The following is a 20,522-nucleotide window of genomic DNA, read 5'->3' as shown; positions in this document are numbered from 1 at the left end:
GGGGCGGGGGTGGAGGGGGGGTGGATCATCGCAAGGTGGCACCACACTGGCACCCAGAGCTGGCTACGCCTGAACCTGTGCCCAGCTCCTTGGTCAGAACTCGGGGCAGCATCCAGGGGGACCGCTCATCACCAGGGGGTGGGGACCAGAAAGCTATGTACCTGGTCATGTGAGACCCATCAGAAAAGAGAACTGCCCCCGAGCCAGCCCAACCAAGCCCCTTGTGAACAGCCACTGCCAGACTCAGAGAGAGTGAAGCGGCCACCAGCAAAGCCACACTTACCTTTGGGAAGCTCTGTCACCACCTTCCCCTCATCCTCCTCTGAGGGAAGATGAGAGGAGAGGTAGCAGGAAGGAGAGGCAGGAAAGAGAGGCAGATGATGAGGAGGTGAGGAAGAGCAGAAAGGAGAGAGAGAGACCGATTAACAGGGATTATTTCCTGAAAGAGAATTCACTGAGAAAGAGGTGGTAGGAAAGCAGGGGTGAGGCCAGGGTGAGGGGTAAGATCCACCCTGACAGGACCCTGAGGGCTCAGGGTGCACAGTTCAAGGACAGCCTCGCTCCCAGGGACAAAGCCGGCCCCTCTCATGGCCCCTGCCCCCTCAGCTTACATCTCGAGCAGAAGTGTGCTGGCCGGTGAGAGGCAGCCCCAGCCCCTCTGCTCCCTGGTGACTCAGTGTCCCTGGCCATGCAGACACCTCCAAGTGGGAGGCTGTGCCGGCCGTGTGGGTCACACATGCATGTCATTGCCCTCCTACCTGGCTGGATCAGTCTTCTGGTGACTAAGGAGAAAAAGCAAAGTTGGCCCCAAGAGCCCCAGCCCAGCCCTAAAGCCAGAGTCTAGGGAACAGCCTTCTGGGCTCTGCCTGCGCAGAATGGCCACTCAGGGACCAGGGCCCTCCACTCTCCCCTTCCCCACAGGGAGGAAAGGAGCTGGGGCACGTGATAAGGAAGTAGGAGGTGTGAACTGGGAGTGTGTGTACATCTGTGTGTGTGTGTGTGTGTGTGTGTGTGTGTGTGTGTATACGTGTTTCCAAGTACACAGTGCCTGAACACTGGGGGATGGCAGGGCCAGGCTTCTTGCAGAGAAGGAAACTGAGGCCAAGCCTCCAAATCCCCCTGTCAGAGGACCCCGGGAGTGGCACTGACCCCATGAAGACTATAAAGGGACCTACCCGCCTCCACCCCTGCACAGAGAACCCCCACTCAGACCTGACAGTGTGGGCACAAAACCAGGTTGCCATCTTGTTTCCAGAAGGGTCCTGAGAACCCATCACCTCGGGGCATTTTCTGATTAGATCCTGAGGCCCCGCCCAGGACCACAGGGGTCCTCAGATGCTGACTCACTCCTTTGGCCTCCCCCCCCACCTTCCATGCCCAGTCACTCACCACCGGTAGGGTGCAACAGGATGTCCGCTGGGTTGTGGGGTTTCAGGCCAAGAGCCGACAGGGGTGTCTTGGCCAGACCTGGAGGGGAGCGCACTGTGCCAGAAAGAAGAAAGGAGACACGGCGAGTGAGCCTCGGGGCGAGAGAGGTGTGGGGAGAGGAAAAGGGGCAGGAGTGCAGACACCCATAAGTGAGGGCATGTCGGTGAGGGGTGGGCGACAGGAGGGGGTGCAGAAGAACCAGCCCCAGTCCCAGAAGTTGCTGCCACTGCCCTTTCCTGTCTCTGTGTTCCTCCACAGCTCCAAGGGTAGACAAAGTCAAGACATGGAGCTGCCCCTCAGCCTGGCCCTCAACCTCAAGAAAGTAATTTCTTGACCTCAGTTGCATCGCCGTGATCCTCTTGAATCGCCACGGCTCACGACATACACACAGGCTTGTCTGGCTTTCTCTGACTTCCTCCATACTATACTCTCCCTTCCCTCATCCTCTTGTTCCCCGCTGATGCACAGTCTTTCTATACCACGCATTTCAATGGACTTAGAGAACTAAAGGAAATGGGATATCAAGACGGCACATCCTGTAAAGGACAGAGGGAGGAAAGGGATCCCGGGCAGAGCCGTGCCCACCCTGAGACCCCAGGGCAGCCCTCAGCCAACCATGTCACTTGCAAACCCCAGGAAGAGAGAATTTCTCAGTGTGAGGCTCTCTGTACCCTCAAATCCCAGCGTCCGGGAAGAGGGAAAAGCCCCATTGCCACCATCCTTGGCCAAGAGCACTGACTCCCTGCTCAAACGCCAGGGCCCTTCACAGCTGCCCATCTGGGTTAGAAGTGTCATGGAACACACAAGGTCAGAGAGGGCTGTCAGCCGTTTTCCCATCAGCCAAGGACATGGCCAGCGTCCGAGTTGAACTGCAGGGCGGTGGTTATGCCCAGCCACGAGATCTCTCCTCGGTGGCAGTAGCTGCCTCTCCTAACACACCTCTGAGAAGAAGCAAAGAAGCAAGCTCTGTGTCTCCTAGCCCGGCCACGGGGAGTGTGCAGAGGCCATGGGCCCTGAGGACACGCAGCCTCGGCCAGGACGCAAGCCTGCCTGCCACACGCCGTTGGCCTCAACAGACCAGCGGCCACCCTCCGATGCCTAGCACCCCCACAGCAGCTGTGGGACCCCCCCCCACAATCCTTTTCCCAAAAGGCAGAGAGACCTACAGGAAACAAAAGCTACACGCTCTCAATGCAAGCGACATACATAAGTTGCTGGTGCACAGGTGGCTGTGTACATGGGTGCACACAGGAACAGTGGGAACTCGCAGGGGTCCAGGTGGGGGGCAGAGTCTATCCTCGCACCATCCTTAGGTGCCGATTGGACAAATACAGCACAGGAGACAAATGTGTACAAACGTACACATCTGGGTAGTGAGGCAGATCCAGGTTTGCAGGTCTCTCTCCTTATGTGCACACACACTCACACACACACACACACACACACACACACACACTTTTGGTTTCCACCACCCTCCAGCCCCCCCCTTACTGAAAATGGTGTCTTGCAAGAGATATTTATGAAGCACTTATTAATGTTTGTCAAACGAATGAATTTGAACGTGATTAGTTATGAAGGATTGAGCCCAGCTTCAGAGACCACTGCCCATGGAATGGGCACGAAGCATCTCCAGCCCACAGGTGTGCATGTGAGGGCCCAGCTGGCGTAGCAGAGGCACAGGTGGCCCAGTGACCCAAGATGAAGAGGACAAGAGGCAGGGGGAGGTTTCTCCTGGCTCCACCTCAAGCATCTCCAGCTGCCTCGTCACTCATGCCCCAGTCCCCAGGCATCTGGCTCTTCTGCTGAGGCAGACGAGTGGGTGGCCCTGAAGCCAGTCAAGGCTTTTGCTTCCCGACAGAGAAATTCCTCGCATTTCTCCGCCTCTGTCCTCTCTCCCAACCCTGTGCACCGATGAAACCTCGGACTTACTCTCCCCGCTGGGACACCAGGGCTGGCGAGGGCAGGGCGAGAAGAATGGGAAAAGGCACACAGGACAAAACCTAACTCGAGCTCAGCCCAGATGGCTTCCATCCCAAACAGGGTGATGACCAAGATCCTGGCTGATTGGACCAACCGCGAATTGGAGCAGGGGTGAAGGCGGAGGGCTGAGACCAGGGAGAGCGATTCCACGGAGTCACAAAAGGCCACAGAGCTGCCTCTTGAGCAGACCTCCCTGGGCCCGCACTGTCCACGAGGGGAGCCCTGAGGCACACACGTGGCTTTAGAGCACCTGCGCGGTGTGGCCAATCTGAATCGAGATGTGCTGCGCGTGTAACACACACGCCCGATTTCAAACACTTACTGTGAAATAAGAAGGCAACACATCTCTTTGTATGACAGGTCTTTGGGGTTAAATAAAACCTGTTACTGAAAGGGATTTCATTGGCCTCTTTTCACATTTTTTAAAAAAGATTGTAACAGACCCCGTTAATATTTTTATCTTGAGGGGCGCCTGGGTGGCTCCGTCGGTTAAGCATCCGACTTCAGCTCAGGTCATGATCTCACGGTCCGTGAGTTCGAGCCCCGCGTCGGGCTCTGTGCTGACAGCTCAGAGCCTGGAGCCTGTTTCAGATTCTGTGTCTCCCTCTCTCTGACCCTCCCCTGTTCATGCTCTGTCTCTCTCTGTCTCAAAAATAAATAAACGTTAAAAAAATTTTTTTTTAAATATTTTTATCTTGATCTACCTATTGAAACGATAATATTTTAGATATTTGGGGTTAAATAGAAAAATATTAAAATGTACTTCTCCGGTTTCCTATTATGTCTTTCAAGGCGGCTGCTAGAAAATGTCTCATCACAAACGTGACTCGTGTCCTGTTTTCCTTGGACGTGAGCTGCTGCTCACGACTTGGGCCTCCTGCGTGTCCCAGATGACAGCCAACACTAGTTGTGCTGGCACCATGGCAGGGACTGGTGCCACGTTCCTCCCATCCTCAGGACAGCCAGCCACCAGGAGAACATGTCACCAGTTCTGTTATCACCCTCCTCCCCTCCCCAGTCTCTCCCTCCTCTGCTGCCCCGGGCCTGCCACAGACCCCCCCTGAGTCCTTCTCAGTATTGTCCCATCACTGCTGTCCCACAGCTGCCCTCTTCCAGCTCCTCCTGCCTCTTCTACTCCACCCCTGCACTCAGACGGGTCTTCTGTTTGGTTGGAAATGCCTGTGTCCTTAGGGGATTTTGCCTCTCCAGTGAGTGCATCAGGAGGTACAAACTAAATGCTCCTGCCTGGAGACCAAGGATGGATGAGATGGGGACTCTGCCAGGCTGAGTGTTCTGGGCCTTTCTTTCCTTGATGGAAACTAAGTAGGTTGCCTGAAACGGAACAGGTGCCTGGATGTAGACAGAAATGGGCGTCAGGAGCAAGTAGGTCAAAGGGTATCTCAGGGACACATCGGCAAGTCACAGTCGCTTTAGGAATTGGGGGAGGCGGGGGGGATGTTGCACGCAGGATGCAAAAACTCTCAACGGTTAGGAAAAATCTAGACGGTGGGAGGCCGGGGACCCCACAGAAGGTCAGCAGGATCCCAAGCCTGTGGCTGCTGCATCCGTACATGTCTGCGCATGGACAACGGAAGGAAGAGACGTGGGGCAGGATGGTGAAGTGAAATGAGTGGCAGATCCTGGCCACACCCAGTATTGCCAGCACCTCCCCCCACACCGGGGTGCTTACTCAGGCCAGGGCTGAGCGAGGGGCTTGAGGGGACCCAGGGAAGACAGACTCAGTGAGGAGCTCTTACCCCCGCCGGGTGGTGGGCTGGTTGGGGAGGCTCCCTCCATCTCCTCAAAGGCCTCCTTGTAGCTGTGCAGATGGGGCTGCAAGAGAAGAACAGGGCGGGTAGAGGGGATGCCCACTGGCGGCCATACCCTGCAATCAGGGGCTTCCCAAGTAACCGGCCCACTAGTCCCCTCGCCAGCCCCACCCACCCCTCCTCAGGCAAGCACAAAGGTCAAAGGGAGAAGGCCACCAATTTCTTCATCACTGCTCTTTGCAAAACCATGGAAATCGGCTCTTTGCAAAACCGTGGGCCAGCATGGGTGGAAATGAGGGGCACCTGCCTTGGAAATACTCCACAATGGGGCCAAAGACAAGGGGCTGGGATGGGGGACTCGGGTCCAGAAGGCAGTCAGGAGAGAAAAGATGTCCAAGAGCCATTTATATCCAGAGTAACTCACTAGCCTGGATTGTATCCGACATGGGCCACTCGTATCAGGATCTTCCAAGATGCACGTCTACAATGCATATTCCTCAGCCCTGTCCCAGCCTTAATACACTGGAATCTACTGCCTCCAACTACTGAAATGTCTCAGAAGTGCAAACATTTTGACATAGAAATTAGATATCCCAAGAAAACTCTATACCTAGAAAGAATTCAACAACACTCTTGTCAGTCTCTATGATCGGGTTCGGAGTGTAGAGACTGGGGTCATCTGTGTCATACCCAGGATCCTTACCACCCTACTAAGGGGTGCCCTTTAGGAGTCAAAGGGGGAACTTCAACCTCAGTGTTGATGTAAGAAGTGGGAGCATAGAAGTTATTTAGGGAGGGAAATGCCAGCTTCCACATGCCAGAGAAGAGACATAGGGTGAGAACTGAGTTTACTGACAGGAGAGTGTCACTCAGGTGACTATCGGGCCCCTGGATAGTTCAGGTGCGCTCCACTACCCTCTCTGGCCACAGGACACAGCCCAAGGACTCACCTCTTTGGGCCGCCCTCCAGGATTGAGGGCGATGGTGAGAGCCAGCTCGGGGGAGACACACTGGACAGGGGAACGGACCCCAGGGCTACGGGGAGACGCGGGTTCTGGAGACTGGTTCTCATACTGTCCATCACTGGCTGCCCGCCTCCGGAGAGGGGCTGGGGGTTCTGCAGGCTGCTTCTCCCGAGCCTGCACCCCTGGGAAGAATGCAGGGCATAGAAGGCAATGAGCATATTAGGCGAGAAAGGATCGATGAGGCCCGATCCCCCCAGAGAAGGCGGTGCACCTTAGCCAGGGGCCACACTGGAGCTGGGCCTGTCTCCCCTGAGTACTCCCCACCAGCTCCCTCCGCCCACACCCCAGGCTTTCTCTGCAGGGCGGGGGAGCTGCTAAGGTTGGGCTGGCCTTCACCGGGAATCGCTACCCTTCACAGGGCTGGGGCCCAAAGCACAAGGGCTGATACAAGAAACAGATGTCAACTCTTTGCAAACCCTGGAGGCAGAGGGCCAGAGCTTCCAGGGAAATGAGGGAAGGTGGAAGGAGGAGAGACAGTCTCCAAGGTGACCGCGTCAACCGACAAGCAACATCAGGCCCATGGGGAAGAAATTTGGAAAGAGCCAATAATGCATCATCTTGCAAATGGTGCTCCCGAGGAGAAACAAAGAAATGACTCAAGTCTTATCGTGAAGTCCCCAGCCCCAGCTGGCCCCTAGAATATCGCCGGTCTTCTCTGGGGTTCCCCACCCTTCCTCCCATGCATCTCTGAAACCTCTCGCCAACTTCCCTTCTGCCGGCCCCTCATCTACTCACCCCTTTCCTCGCCCCAAAGATGGTGAGCTTCCCACCCTCCCCCTCCCAGCAGAACAGCAGGCAGAGGGGCTGAAGTCATGAGCTCCATCTGCTTTTCTGTATCCCCTCCGTTCCACAGGCCCAGGCACGTTGGGAGCCTCGCCCTCCTTCCTTCCCACTCCGTCTTCCCACAGCTGGGCTGAGGCACAGAACCCATTGCCTCATGGAGCTGGCTCCAGAATCCTCGAAAACTTACTCCCCAGGTCCCGGAGGCCAAGACCCAGCCTGAGGACAGGCTTCTTGTCTTCATTATCTTGTGCGAGAGAACTTTCAGCTCTGCCTTCACCGCTTCCCGGGAGGGCAGGTGAAGTGAGAGGAAATGCCGGAATATTCCAAAGGTCACGTAGGACGCTGGCCGCACCAACCTCATGCCAGCGCATCTGGGAACGCTGTCCCACCGCACAACACTCACGCACACGCACACACACACGCACACACGCACGTGTGCCCACCGCTGGCCACTAGAAATGTGCCAGCGCAGCCAAGCAGAAATCACCCTCCTGCAGAGCGAATCATCTACCATCCACAGTGGGGTCGGCATGCCCCCAGGTGCCCCACCCCCAGCTCCGGCCTGGCTCAGCCACTAAGGCTGCCGTGAGAAGCACTTGCCGGGAAGCCTTCCTACTTGTCATGAGCAGCAAGATGCCGAGGCCAAACTAGGGCCAGACACACACTCTCTCTCTCACACACACACACAGTCACTCATGTCCCATTACTGGGGGCCCATCCAGAGAGCAGCAGGACTGGCATAATTTACAAAGGCACAGCGGTACCCAGATGGGGTGGGGTCCGCTTTGGGCTCCTCATTGCCCAGAGGCAGCCTCCCTGTTATCTCCACCAAGACAAAAGAGCCCCTTGATGGGGACAGTGTTCCAGACTCCCAAACGGCTCTCCTTAAAGCAAAAAAGCCCTCACCTTAAAATGCCCTTATTTTCAGAATAGAAGCATAGGGGTCACATAGCCCTAACTAGGGTCTGAGCATCAGCCCGGGTCAAAGGTGCAGGCAGGCCCTGAAAGGGCTGAGCAGCACCCGGGGACCCCGCAGCAAACCCCAGGCTCCCAGCCCTCAGAGAAGCAGCAGCATCGAGTGCCACTTCACAACTGAGGGTGCGCCTGCCTTCACCCCGCTTCTCCCACCTCCGCTGAGCCCCTTCCTCCCCAGGCCTCCTGGGCAGCCTCATCTAGAGCTGCTGCTCATTTCATTCCTGGCAAAAACATTAGAAAGAAACAGACATAGCCATTGATTTTCTAATAATAATTGTGACAAAGGAGGCCCATTTGGGAAAGGCTCTAGGGGTTTGGAATGAAGTTCAGCCCCAAGGTTAAAAGAAATGCATTAGGGCCGGTTTTCAGTTCCGGCTCACCCAGCCCGGCAGCCTCTTTCTGGCAGGTCCCTGTGTCTTTGCAAGGGGTGGCCTGTTTGGGGATCTGATGTCTGCCCTTGAAAAGTGTGTCTGTTTTAATCCGAGGCCCTGAATCTCCCAGAGGGACAGAGAAAAATCTCCCCGGTTTGCTCAGAGCATCCTCCATGTCTAGGTGCCCCAGATGGTGGCCACAAATGGTGGCCACCTCGCAGAGGAGAGGCCAGACTACTGGAGGGGCTTCCCAAATGTGGAGACATGAGGCCCTGGCACAAGGCAGTCAGACATCTGAGAACGATCACACCTCCTCAAGTCCTAAGGCAGGGGGATGGACAGGATGACCTCCAAAGAGCCAGGAGTCTGCAGAAAGGGGAAGACCCCACATTCCACTCCCATGGGGACAGCCCCTCCCCCCGCAGTGCGCCCCATGGCACCAGTGGCCAGCCAGGGCTCTCGCATTCTTTGAACACAGTATCTCACTGTTGTCCCCCTTGGCAGGCTCAGATATGCCCCGGAGTGCTGGAGAGCGTGTCCCCTCTCTCTTGTCCTTCTCTATGGGAGGGGAGACAGGGCATGGCCGGGGTAGGGAAGAGAGTCCTACTGTTCCTCAGCCAAGCTGGGACAGCTGGACACAAGCTAACAGCCAGTGTCAGAGAGAGAACACCCCTCCCTCGTGTCCCGCAGACTGACCCATCATAAAAATAGGCTTGCTCCCCACTCCCCTCCTTCCCCCCACCACCCTCAACCCCAAGACTTTCTCAGTCTCTTGAGCCTGTTCCCAGTGTGTCAGGGCCTCTGTCTCCCTACACACACACAGGCGCGCACACATACTCCCTCTCTCTCTCTCTCTCTCTCTCTCTCTCTCTCTCTCTCTCTCTCACACACACACACACACACACACACACACACACACACACTGCAAGTCTGGGCGCTGTAGCCCTAACACACATCAACACACCCGCTCTGGCCGAGCACAGCCACCCACCACCTGAGTCCCACGGACAAATGCCCTGGTGTCAGGCTTCATCACATGTCTCCCCTGCAGCCCCCAGACTGGCCACTTCCACCCCCACAGACCCAGCTCTTCTTTCCAGCCTTCCGATTTCCAAAAGACTGGATTCCTCAGCTCCAGGTGACGGGGCTGGGTGTCCGACGGCATGCCTGGGGCTCCGAAAGCCAGGGTATCCGGGAGGCCACCTGCTGGGCCAGGGCACCAGAAAGCCACACGGCGATCACACTAGCAGCCCCAGGGCAAGCCATGCCAGCTCCCCTCGGGACAGGCCCCCCCACCCCGCAACTGCCCCCATCCCCCGGGCCCAACTGAACACTCCCCACCACTGGGCCGAGAAAGGGTGAAGGGAGGGGAGAGGAGGCGGACAGGGGGCATTCTGCTAGAGCCATCTCCCCGTTATCCACGGACTGGGAAGAGGAGGGGCTGTGCAAGCACCAGATACCGCCATTGGGAGTCAACAATCCCCACTGTCCCCTAAGCCTTTTCCCGGAACTGCAGCCTTCTTAACCTGGGCCTTTGGGCTTCGAGGCTCAGGGCACTGATAACAAGATTCCCTCCATAGAGCTAAAAGACTATGGGCCTTTACGTCCGAGAGAGGCCAGGGGCAGATGTTAGTGGGCATCATCGAGCAGACACAGACCCTTGATAAAGGGTCCACCATACTGGAGGCCATCAAGCCACCAACGTAAAATACACATGGCAGGGCTATGATCTCTCCATTTTTCACATTAGGCAATTGAGCCCTGAGTAATTAAGAGACCTGCCCAGGGTCACAGAGATGGGTCACAGGCAGAGCCAGGACCACACCCAGGGCTTCTGACGTTTGGCCACGGGTCCTAGGATCCGAGATTCAGGATGAGGTCAGAGGGCGTGCTGTATCCCCAGAGAGTAGTGTGCTCTAGAGTGGACAGAGCACAGATGTTCGCTCTTTGTCGTGAGCCTGGTGGCCCACGCAAAGCACAGCCTAGCTCCTACCGAGGCCCTGGCCCAGCAGCCTGAGTGGTCTGGCCAGGGTAGCCAGAGAGCTAGGCTGTCCTCACCCTTACTGAGCACACTCACATGGTGGCCTGCGTGTCCACCGGGAGCCTGTAAGTTCATCTAGTCACCCCAGACCCTGTTCCCAGCAGATAAGGCCAAGGCAAAAGGCATCAGGCCTGTGTCCATGCAGAAATGGGAGCACTCGCTCATGCAGAAAGGAGGGGGAAAGAGTGTGGAGAGAGGGAGGAGAGAGAAGTGGGGGGGGGGCAGTAAGGGGCTGGCAAAGAGAATGGGAAGAGATGGAAAGAACAGAACAGAAGAGGGAAGGAAGAAAGGTAAAGGGGAATGGAAAAATGAGGACAGAGGACTAGACTGGGCAAAAGTTTGGAAGAAGCGGCCCATGGAGCAGAGAGGAAGAGAAGCTGAGAGCCATAGTGAGGGCCGCAGACTTATCAGGGGGAAGGGGCAGAGGTGGACCAACCAGAGAGGGAGGAAGATCGGAGCCGGTGGAGAGGAGGCAGCTGGAAGCTCGTGTGCCCGATGCTCTGCAGCTTGGCGTTGTATGCTGCCCACCCCCACCCCGGGGAGCCGGCAGGGAGGGGGTGAGCGGGAGGGGATGACACCAGGCAAGGAAGGCACCACACCCATAGCACAGGGGGCAGGTGGACACGGGACACACGGAGAACGCAAGGGACAAGGCATTAAACAAGACGAAACAAAACAAAAACAAAGAGAAAATCAAGATTAGTTGGTGTTCTGAGTCTAGGATCTGACCACACGCTGGAGGGAGGTGGGAGGGTGTCAGGCAAGAAGAGAGGGTCTCGCTTCTCCAATGGCCAGGCAGACCTCCCGCTGTCGGCAGGGACACCACAGCTCTCTTTTCTAACCCCAGCATGGGGCGAGCAGGTGCCAGCCAGAGACCAGGAGACTACAGTCCTGTCGCCCCACACCTCACCCGCCCTCACCATCGGCCTGGCCCCATCCCAGGACCTGTCTCCTCTCATGGTCACCTGCCTCTTCCTGGCCTCAGTTGTGATCCTACCAGCCTGGCCCAAGGGCCACACTCCCTAGCCTCCTAGCATCCCTCTGCCCTTCACCTTTCCCTCACACGTACCTTAGGTAACCTTCTTCCCCGGAGCCCCTTACATTTCCACTGCCGCCCAAAGCTGCTGGGCACCACCAAAAAGTCGTTAAAATGAGCCCACCTGAATGCACTAGAAAGACCTACTATGCCATCCTTTAATCCACCGTCACTGACCTCCTGACACCTCAGGAGCTGCACAGGGAACCAGGCTCCTTCAACAACCCTCTGCTTCACAAGCTGCTCCACACCGGTTTCTTGGCCACTTCGTCTTCATGCCTCCCACCGTCAAATGTGGGGGGCTCTGGGACTCAGTCCTAGGACCTCTTCTGTATCCGTGCTCACCGCTAGGTGCCATATGCAACGCCACACTTTCACGTGACATCACATACTGGCATCATAACACCCGCATTTTTAAACTCCAACCTCTCCCCTTGGTGGTTTCGAGGGCATCCCAAATCGATCACGGCCAAACTCGCGCTTAGGACATTCCCCCCAAGCCTGCTCTTCCCACACCTTATCCATCTCAGGAAAGAGCAACTCCACCCTTTAGTTGCTCAGACCCAAAACCCTAGAGCGGTCCTTGACTTGTTCACATCCCACCTCTAACCTTGATGGCTCCACCTCCAAAACTGTCTACAACCTGAGCACCTCTCACCATCTCCACAGCCACCTCCCTGATCAATAGCGGCAGCCTCCTCACCGGTCTCCTTCCTTCCATCCTGGCCACACCGATCCTTCTAGAGCAAGTCGGATGATGTCACTGCTCTGCACACAGCACACAGAGTACCAAAGTTCTCACGATCACATACAAGGCCCACTGCAAGCCGGCCCCCACTCCCATCACCTCTCTGACTTCATGCTCCACTAGGCTCCTCACATCAGGCACACCCCCACCTCAGGGCCTTTGCACCTGCTGTTCCATCTGCGCATTCCCTGGTGGCCCGGTGAAGCCTCCTCTGATCCTACGTAAAGTGCAACCACCCATCTACCCTCTACCAATCACTGACGCTTGACTGCTTTAACTTATCTCTATGGCACTTATCAGCAATCTGACATATTATATATGTGTTTGCTTATTTGTTTTTTGTCCATCTCCACCATGAAGGCAAGGATTTTTACCTGTTTTGTTTACCTCCATTTTCCCAGAGCCTAGACTAACACAGACTAGGGATTCGTGCTGAATGAACGACTGAATGGGCCTCGATGCCATCTCCTATTTCCATGATGAAATGTAAATGTTGGGTTCTCAATTTGAGGTCCCAAAGCTTGATACAGATATTTCCCTATATCTGTATTCATCCGTTATTCTTGCTTCACAAAGAGGTATCTCACTTCCTGCTTGAGCCTAAATCATCCACCTGGGCTCCTGGGCCTATATCCCCTCTTACCTCCTTAGAGACCTTATTCTAGCAACTTCTTTCTTTCTCTTACATTCTTTTTCTTATTTCTTTTCCCTCCATATTCAACCTCTGTTTCTCCTCTAAAAACATTCTCATGCCTCTTAAATTTACAAAAAGAAAAAAACGAAAAAACAGGCTCTCGATATCTTGCTACCCTCTTTAGCTACTGTCGTCTTCCCTTTTATCACACAGCCACTTGAAAGAACAGTTGACATCCTGTCTGTACTCTCCCTGCACTCGCTCCTCACTCCTGCAGTCTGCTTTCTGTCACTCTCTATATGCCTTTGAAAATCCCTGGGGCCACCTAATTGGCAAGCCCAGCGAACTTCTCCCAATCCTCTTCCTCATGATCCCTCTGCAGTGACACTGCGAACCCCCCACCCCTCCCCCTGGAAACCCTCTACCGTATTCACTTCTGCGGTGACCCACTGTCCCTGTCTTCTCTCACTGTCCTGAACATTCCGTCTCAGTCCCCTTCCTCTCTCTTCTCCTCATGGCCATTTCGTCCTACTTTTCTCTCCATGCCCCCTGACACAGAGATCTCATCCATGCCCAAAGGTGTGACCTACATCTTTGTGAGGATGACTCCAAAATCAGTAGTTTTTCCACTCTTTCAAGCTCCAGTTCCAAATGTTTAGCTGTTTTCCATACATCTCTCCTACCTGCAGGCTCACTGTCACCTCCAGACTCAACATAGGGAACACTGGCATCTCTGTCTCACACAAAATCCACTTGTCCTCCTAACTCTGGGCTGGTTAGTGGAACTAGCATTCTGCCCCTATTCGTGGAGCCTCAGAATAATCGTCGACGTCTTCCTCTCCTTCACCCACTACATCCAATCAACTTGTAAATGCACTGGTTCTACTCCCGCGGCGTCCTTGACACTTTTCAACTCCACGGTCAGCATCTTAATGCAATCCCCCAACCCAGTCTACCTAATAAGCAACTACACCTCCTTAACTCAAACAAAGTCTCCTCTTTTGCACCCTTCCTGCCCAGATTCACCAGCTACATCTTCCTAAATTACAGCTTTGATCATGGCTTTCTCCCGACTAAACACAGTCATGGGTTCCTACATTGCCACCAGGTAAGATTCAAGCTCCTTGGTCTGGTATTTTAAGACCAACCAGAGGCAGGCCCCAGGCTACCTTTGTTGACCTCTCACACTACCTAAATTGCTCTCAACCTCCTATATCCATCAAACACTTCTGCCTTCATGTCTTCACTAAAAACCCTCTCTCTCCTATGACCCCACCCACTTTCAAACTCCTACTCATCTTCCAAGGCTCTATCTAAAACCCACACGCAACTCACTCCTCAATCTCTCCAGCTGATACTGATCTTTCCTTTTTCTTCATTCCCACAGAATTTTCCCCATGTCTCACTTATTAGGAATGACTTCATTTTAAAGTTCCAGTCCTTTTTCCCCTTACTAAACTCCAGACTCCTTTAGGGATAAGATTCACACCTGATTTCCAGCATGCACTGAAATCTCTACCTCTAGAGACATCTGAGATCAGTCCAGTCACATAATCAGGATCATACGGTAACATGAACTCGACAACTCTGGCTTCTATCTCTTTTTCCTGCCTTCTTGCACTGGCTAGGGTATCCAATACAATGTTAAATGATAGCAGTGATACTAGGCATGTTTATTTTGTTCCTAGTGTAACAGGAATGCTTCTAACCTTTCACATGAAAGTGTGATGTATGCTACAGGCTTCTGGTGCCTACCCTTTATCAGGTTAAGAAAACTACCCCTATGTTCTCTGAGATCCAAGCTTAAATAAGATAGGAGGACCTGTCCGATCAAAGTGGAATGAGCCAGGGATATAGTATTAAGGTACAGAGGAGGTATTGAGCCTAGGGAAGAAAAGGCAGACCTGTGGGAGAAAAGCCAGGAGAAACCAGATCAGGTTCGTGGCCATGAAGAGGCTCTCCCTCGGGTCTAAGCTTCCTGAGTTACTCACGCTGAAGCTTACGTTCCAGCTTCTGGCAGAAGAATGTACAAGAAGCAGCAAGAAGCGGTCCTGGTCTATTCCCTGACTCCCATACTGTTGCACGCGATGATCCTGACAGTGCATCTGTACCTACACAAGCACGTCAGACACTCTGCAGGGCAAACAGGACCCGCTGACATAGGAAATACTTCCATGGCAGGGCATGAACCAAAGAGGTCCCTTCATGGCCCTGGGGACCAAACGTATCTGTCCTCTCTATGCATCTCATCCCTTCTCTGACTGAGGTAGAGAAGAGGAAATTAGGGCTGGAGACAGAGATGCTGTACCAACGACGTCTCTCCCTTCCTGTGACTCCTTGGCAGCCAAAGCCTGAGCAGCTAAGGATATGGATGGTGACAGTCAAAACCTCAGAAGCCGGTAGGAGAGAAAAGGGCTGAGGGGAGACGCACTATAAGATGAACACACTTCTGGAGCCATTCAGGTATGGCTTCCTTTAGGGCAAGCTCCAGGAGAACTACACAGAAGGGTCTTCTGGTGGGGGGGTAGGGAATTCACTCTGTTTCCCCAGAGAATCTGCCCCCCAGATCCTATCATTAGGCTAGAGGGCTACCATTCATCCGGCCACCTCAACTCTGTAAAATATTAAGAGGTCCACATCCCTCTCCCTTGACCAAAATCTGTGACAAGGAAGCCAGGGCCCAGATGTGGGACAAAGCAAAAGACGGCAGCCCCCTGTGGACCACTCCATAAAGCATTTCACGTCTAGAGCTATAGAGCTACTCATCCCGTGTTTGACTCCCCACTAAAGGCAATGATGTTCTCGTGGGCCAGCTCTCTAGGCGAGGTGAGACCCTGATTACCAACTTCCATGGTGTAAATACTTTCATGACGGCCAATTTGAAGTTGCTGACAGTGGAACTTGGGACTGTGCTCTCCTCTGAAGTACAGCAGGGCATCTATGCCCCCACACCCCAATCCTGAACCCAACCCAATAGCCAGCTGGCCTGCCCTCAGCTACTTCCCCAAGCCCACTGTCCATCCCCAGGGAGGGTGTGTCCCTCTCTCCTACAGCTGGCACGGTGACTCAGCTTCCCCTAAATTTAGGGAAAAGGGTGGAGGGCAGAGTCAGCCGCCCAGGCTCCTCTTCTTCTCCCTGAACTCCCACCACCCTGTCAGCTGAGGGGCTTGGCACAAGGTCCCCTAGCCCCAGTCTCTAGTCCATCCCCGCCCAGCCTTACCTCCACAATGAAAAACACCCCCAGGATTTCCCACCCAGTGTGGCTGCCCCCATGGAATGGTCATAGGCTTAGGCCATTAAGAAGGAAGGGAGACCTTCTGGTCCCTCCCAACATGACTCTGCACACTCGGCCATTTCTTGCCTTTATCTCCCCAGTGAGCTCTCTGGTCACCCCATTCTCTCTCCTCTCTCCAGGAAGATGAGCCCATTCTCTGATAGGAAACAGAGTTTGGTTCCTCAGTGCCTGCTTCTCATACAGAGCAGGTCCAAAAGCCAGGACTAACAGGACAGTTGAACAAGAAGGGGACCTTGGCCTCCCTACCAAAATGAGACATATCTTGAAAGGACCCACCAGGGTTGAACACTCGGGTAGAGCCCAAGGCCTTTAGGACACCCTTTCTATCTTTGTTATGCCTCTGAGTCTACAGAGGTCTCCCTCCAGCCTTCTCCACACCTTCCCCCTGGGAACTGAAGTCTGAGGACAGCAGGCAGTTGCAGAAAGCATCTTCTCTCTGCATAGAGAATCTGTACTCCAGCCCCAAAGTCACCACTTCCAAGAAACTTTCCCTGATTGCCCTAGGTGGTAAGCCTTGCTTTCCCTCCAGCTCTGGGGCTTTGGTCCCCACCTCTGTCACAGCACACTTTACATTCCTGTGTAGCTGTCCCTTAACTAGACGGTAAACTCCCTGAAAGCAGGAACTGAAAGACACTGATCTTTGAATCTCAATGCCTGGCTTACAGCCTAACAGACAACGAATGCAGGAAGGGACGGCTAGGACGAGGCTCCTGACAGCCTCTCCTCCAGGTCCAAGCGGCACCTGCCAAGGTGCGACGGCTGTGCCTACACCTCCTCCCCGCAGCGAGACCAACCAAGACCAAAGAGGGAAGGGGAGGGGATTCCTAAGACTGATGGCCCACGAGGCTCTTACCTGCTACCCGGTGGGCCACCAGCCCCTCCAGGTTCAGTGGCTCCTCTTCTGGAGTGCGGGAGGGGTCTGAAGTCACCTCCTTTGGTGGGGGCTGAGGCTGAGCAGTGAGGCCAGGGAGAGAGGCTGGGGGCTGCTGAGGCCCTGGAGGGCTATGGGTAGTTGGCAGGAAGGCAGACGAGGAGGAGGAGGCTGGGCTCTTTGGATGGAAACTCTGGTTGGGCCCACCTGGACACGGCTGATAATCGTAAGGTGAGTAAGCCCTGCCAGGAGGGAAGGACTCCAGGGAAGCCCGTGGGGCCGGCTCAGGGGCTCCCAAGGAATGCCCACTGGGGATGTAGCCAGATCTGGACTGGGTCAGTGGATGGGGCTGACAGGAGGAGCCGGAGAGAGGCTGGGAGGACAGCGGGGAAGCCCCTGGCCAGGCCCCTGGGACACTCTGGGACTTGTGCAGGGGGGCGGCGGCCGTCGGTTCCAAATCCAGCATGAGCATGTTGAGTGTTTCGATGGACTGCTCGATCTCCTGCTGGGAGGCTGCTCTTGGGAACTCAGGGAGGCCGGGGATGGGGGTCTCTGCCAGCGGCTGGGGGCTGGGCCTGCTGGGCCCGAGACTCTCCAAGTAGGCTCTATCCTGCTGGCGAGGAGGGGGACGAGGCTGCTGCTGCTGCTGCTGTGGCTGCTGCTGCTGCCAGGAATTCAGGCCCCTCTGCACAGCCTCCCGGCTGCTGCCCCCACGGGCCGGAGCTGGGGGCAACTGGGGCTCGGTTTCTGGAAAGGACTGAGAGCGGAACATACCGCTGGGGTCATGGCCGTAGTGGGGGGTGGTCATTGGCTGCGGCCAGGCTGGGTGGGGCCCCTCCCGCTGGTAGCCGGCTAAACCCTCCTGTGCGGAGTAGGAGGGCCGCATGGGGGCCGTGTGGCCAGCGTGGGCAGGCACCGACCGGCTGGCGGACTCATAGGCGTAGCCCCCACCGTTGACCATAGGTTCCGCGGGATAGGGCTTGTCCAGACCGTTGGTCAGTGAGGACAGGGCCTCTGGGTAGCCCCCCTCGCTGGTGTTGGTGACCCCATCCAGGGAGGACAGTGTGCCCATGCTGCCCACGCTGTGCCCATCCTGGTTGGGCAACTCGTCATCCAGGATGTCGGTCTCCCGCTCAGATGCCAAGGCCCCACCGTTGACGTGAACCTGGGCCGGGACGACATGGCGGCCAGGGGAGGGCACGGCAGGGCCCCCCGCTGGGCGGGACCGGAGATGCTGGGTATGGTACATGGAGCCTTGCTTCTCTCTCTCTACGCCGAAGCCGCTGAGCAGACGGTCCAGCTCCCGCTTCTCCTCAGGACTCAGGGCAGCAGGGGCACTGGAGGGGCCAGGGGCAGGCTCATCGGTCTTGTCTGTTTTGGTGGAGGCTGTGGAGTTGCCGGAGTCACTGCTCACGGAGAGGGTGTGCTCTACGTGGTTGGGGGTGGCCGACAGGACAGGACGCGTGGCATTGACGGCTCCGGTGCTGCCGTGCAGGGAGTCCTTCTTCTTCACCTTGGCATATAGGCTCCCGTCCAGAGGCCCCTGAGTGTGTCCCACCACCTCTGTAAGAGAGCCGCGGGGGGAACAACAATCAGCAGACGTCAGTGGGAGGCAATGACATCTCTTCCCCAAGGAAAGGAGCCAAGAGCTTCCATTCCCTAGACCCTAAAATCTCCTCGCACCACCCGAGATAGAGCTGAGGTCAGAGAATATAGGGGAAGAGGACAAAGGGACCCCTACCCCAGGCTCTTGGGCCCCAACACCCGGCTTCAGGGCCAAACAGCGAAGTCTAAGACTGGCTGGGGTGCTCTGGGAGCAAGATGCCCCAGTCCAAAGCCTGGCTCTGGTATCTCCTCAGCTTCCCAAAGACCTGGAGGTACTGGGTCAAGATGGAGTTCAGCCAAGCCAGCACTCCCCGTGCTTTTCCTCTGAATGCTGGGCTCATGGGCTTCTGGAAAGGGGGTTCAGGGGCCAGGGTGGCATGGGAAACATCTTAGGAATCCAGAACACAAAAGGAGATGTTCTCATCCAGGAAGGGTGTCCCCTGTGTCATTTTGTCTGCACACAGCTCTGGCGACCCCATGAGCAATACTTTCTCTGAAAGGAAAGAGTGAGCGCTGGGTGGCTCAGGGCCAAAGGGCTGACTCAGGAACGAAGAACTTCCCCACCCAGAGGGACTTGGTGATTTCACACCCTGTACAGTCAGCAGCCCAGCTTCCAGCCCCGACACACACACACACACACACACACACACACATACGCACACACATACACACACACACACACGCACAAGCACCTCCCCTCCCCTCACTCCGAGGCAGGCCCCCAGCTGGCAAGAAAAGAAAGTCCCCTCCCAAAAACTGCACAAACTCCAGCCAGACACCAACAGTCACACACACACACCAACCACACACGGGAAAACCAGACACAAAGACATCCAGACACAAACACACACCAGCTCATAATCACCCAAGCCGAACACCCAGCGGCCAAATCAAACGCCCTGGTGCACTCTTGAGGTACACGAGACAGGTGACCTCGAGACGCCAATCACCTTGCTAGGCACTTTACACACACATTATTTCTAATCCTGTGAGTCAGCGAGTTTTACACCTACTTTAAGGATGGGAGAAACTGAGGTTCACAGAAGTGAAACCATTTATCTGCAGATACACAGTATCTGGTAAAGCGAGGATTTAAAATCAGAGATTTAAAATCACTTAAAAGTCAATTAAAATACAACTAAATTAAAAGCAAAATTAAAATCAGAACTTCAAAGACCACGCAATTTCTATTATTCCACATTCTCGTATCACACACACACACACACACACACACACACACACAGTAAAATAAACACATAAAAGGCAGCAATACCCAAAAATAAATACTTAAATTTAAAGCCACAATCATTCCAGAAAATACAAGCTCCTACCATGCCCAAGGATCAGCCCTCAGGCCAGAAGTGGCAGCCTCTAAAAATAAACACTCATACAGAAGCCCACGGCCAAAAACAAGTGATCAGACAACCACAAAACAGGAACATCCTGATCAACACACACACACACACAAACCACAGGCCAACCAAATGACGTCACCGGGAGCAGGCACAGAGATGCCGGCAAGGCACACGGTCCACACACACCCCCCGGGGGCTGGATGCTCTGCCCATTCACTTAACTCTCCAGAACCATCTATCTGTCCCCAGTTTTCCCTGGGGCTTTGGGATGCTGGCTGGCAGCAGGCCCCAAGTGATAGGGGGCCAGAGTGTGGCCACAGCCCTAGGCTCACAGGGATGGGGCTGGTCTGAATCAGACATAGGTCTGAATCTCCAGCGGTCTGCTCCCTGTGCCAGGTCCCCTAATAGTTGCTAAGACGCAGATACAAGCATGGCTGCCTCTTCTAAGTGGCCTGTCACCGTCCCTAAAGGTGTCGAAGCTACTAAAGGAGAGAGGCTGTCCTTCGTGCCATTTCCTCTAAAGAACTGGGCTCCTTGCTACACCAAATAAGAGACCCCAGCTGACTGCTTCCCTAGCATTGCCGACAAGGGCTCTCCTCCACTCAG

General features: G+C 55.1%; 1 protein-coding gene across 10 annotated transcripts in view; it reads right to left on the bottom strand.

Annotated features, from left to right (window-relative positions):
• The window catches only part of TNS1 (tensin 1), a 194,652-nt gene that overhangs the window by 25,247 nt on the left and 148,883 nt on the right, over positions 1-20,522 (bottom strand). For 4 of the 10 annotated variants that reach the window (XM_058705321.1, XM_058705360.1, XM_058705349.1 and 1 more), the window contains 7 exons: positions 16,939-18,519; positions 10,809-10,892; positions 6,128-6,324; positions 5,166-5,241; positions 1,390-1,482; positions 759-782; positions 284-322 (listed from right to left, as the gene is read on the bottom strand). In XM_058705321.1, the coding sequence (XP_058561304.1) occupies positions 284-322; positions 759-782; positions 1,390-1,482; positions 5,166-5,241; positions 6,128-6,324; positions 10,809-10,892; positions 16,939-18,519 (2,094 nt within the window). The remainder of the gene's footprint in view (positions 1-283; positions 323-758; positions 783-1,389; positions 1,483-5,165; positions 5,242-6,127; positions 6,325-10,808; positions 10,893-16,938; positions 18,520-20,522) is intronic. The other 6 variants (XM_058705311.1, XM_058705368.1, XM_058705288.1 and 3 more) reach the window with 6 other exon arrangements.

This window comes from Neofelis nebulosa, chromosome 2 (genome assembly GCF_028018385.1).
Source record: "Neofelis nebulosa isolate mNeoNeb1 chromosome 2, mNeoNeb1.pri, whole genome shotgun sequence".
Lineage (NCBI taxonomy): Eukaryota > Metazoa > Chordata > Mammalia > Carnivora > Felidae > Neofelis > Neofelis nebulosa.
The sequence above is the reverse complement of the archived record's forward strand: the minus strand, read 5'-3'. Positions and strand labels throughout refer to the sequence as shown.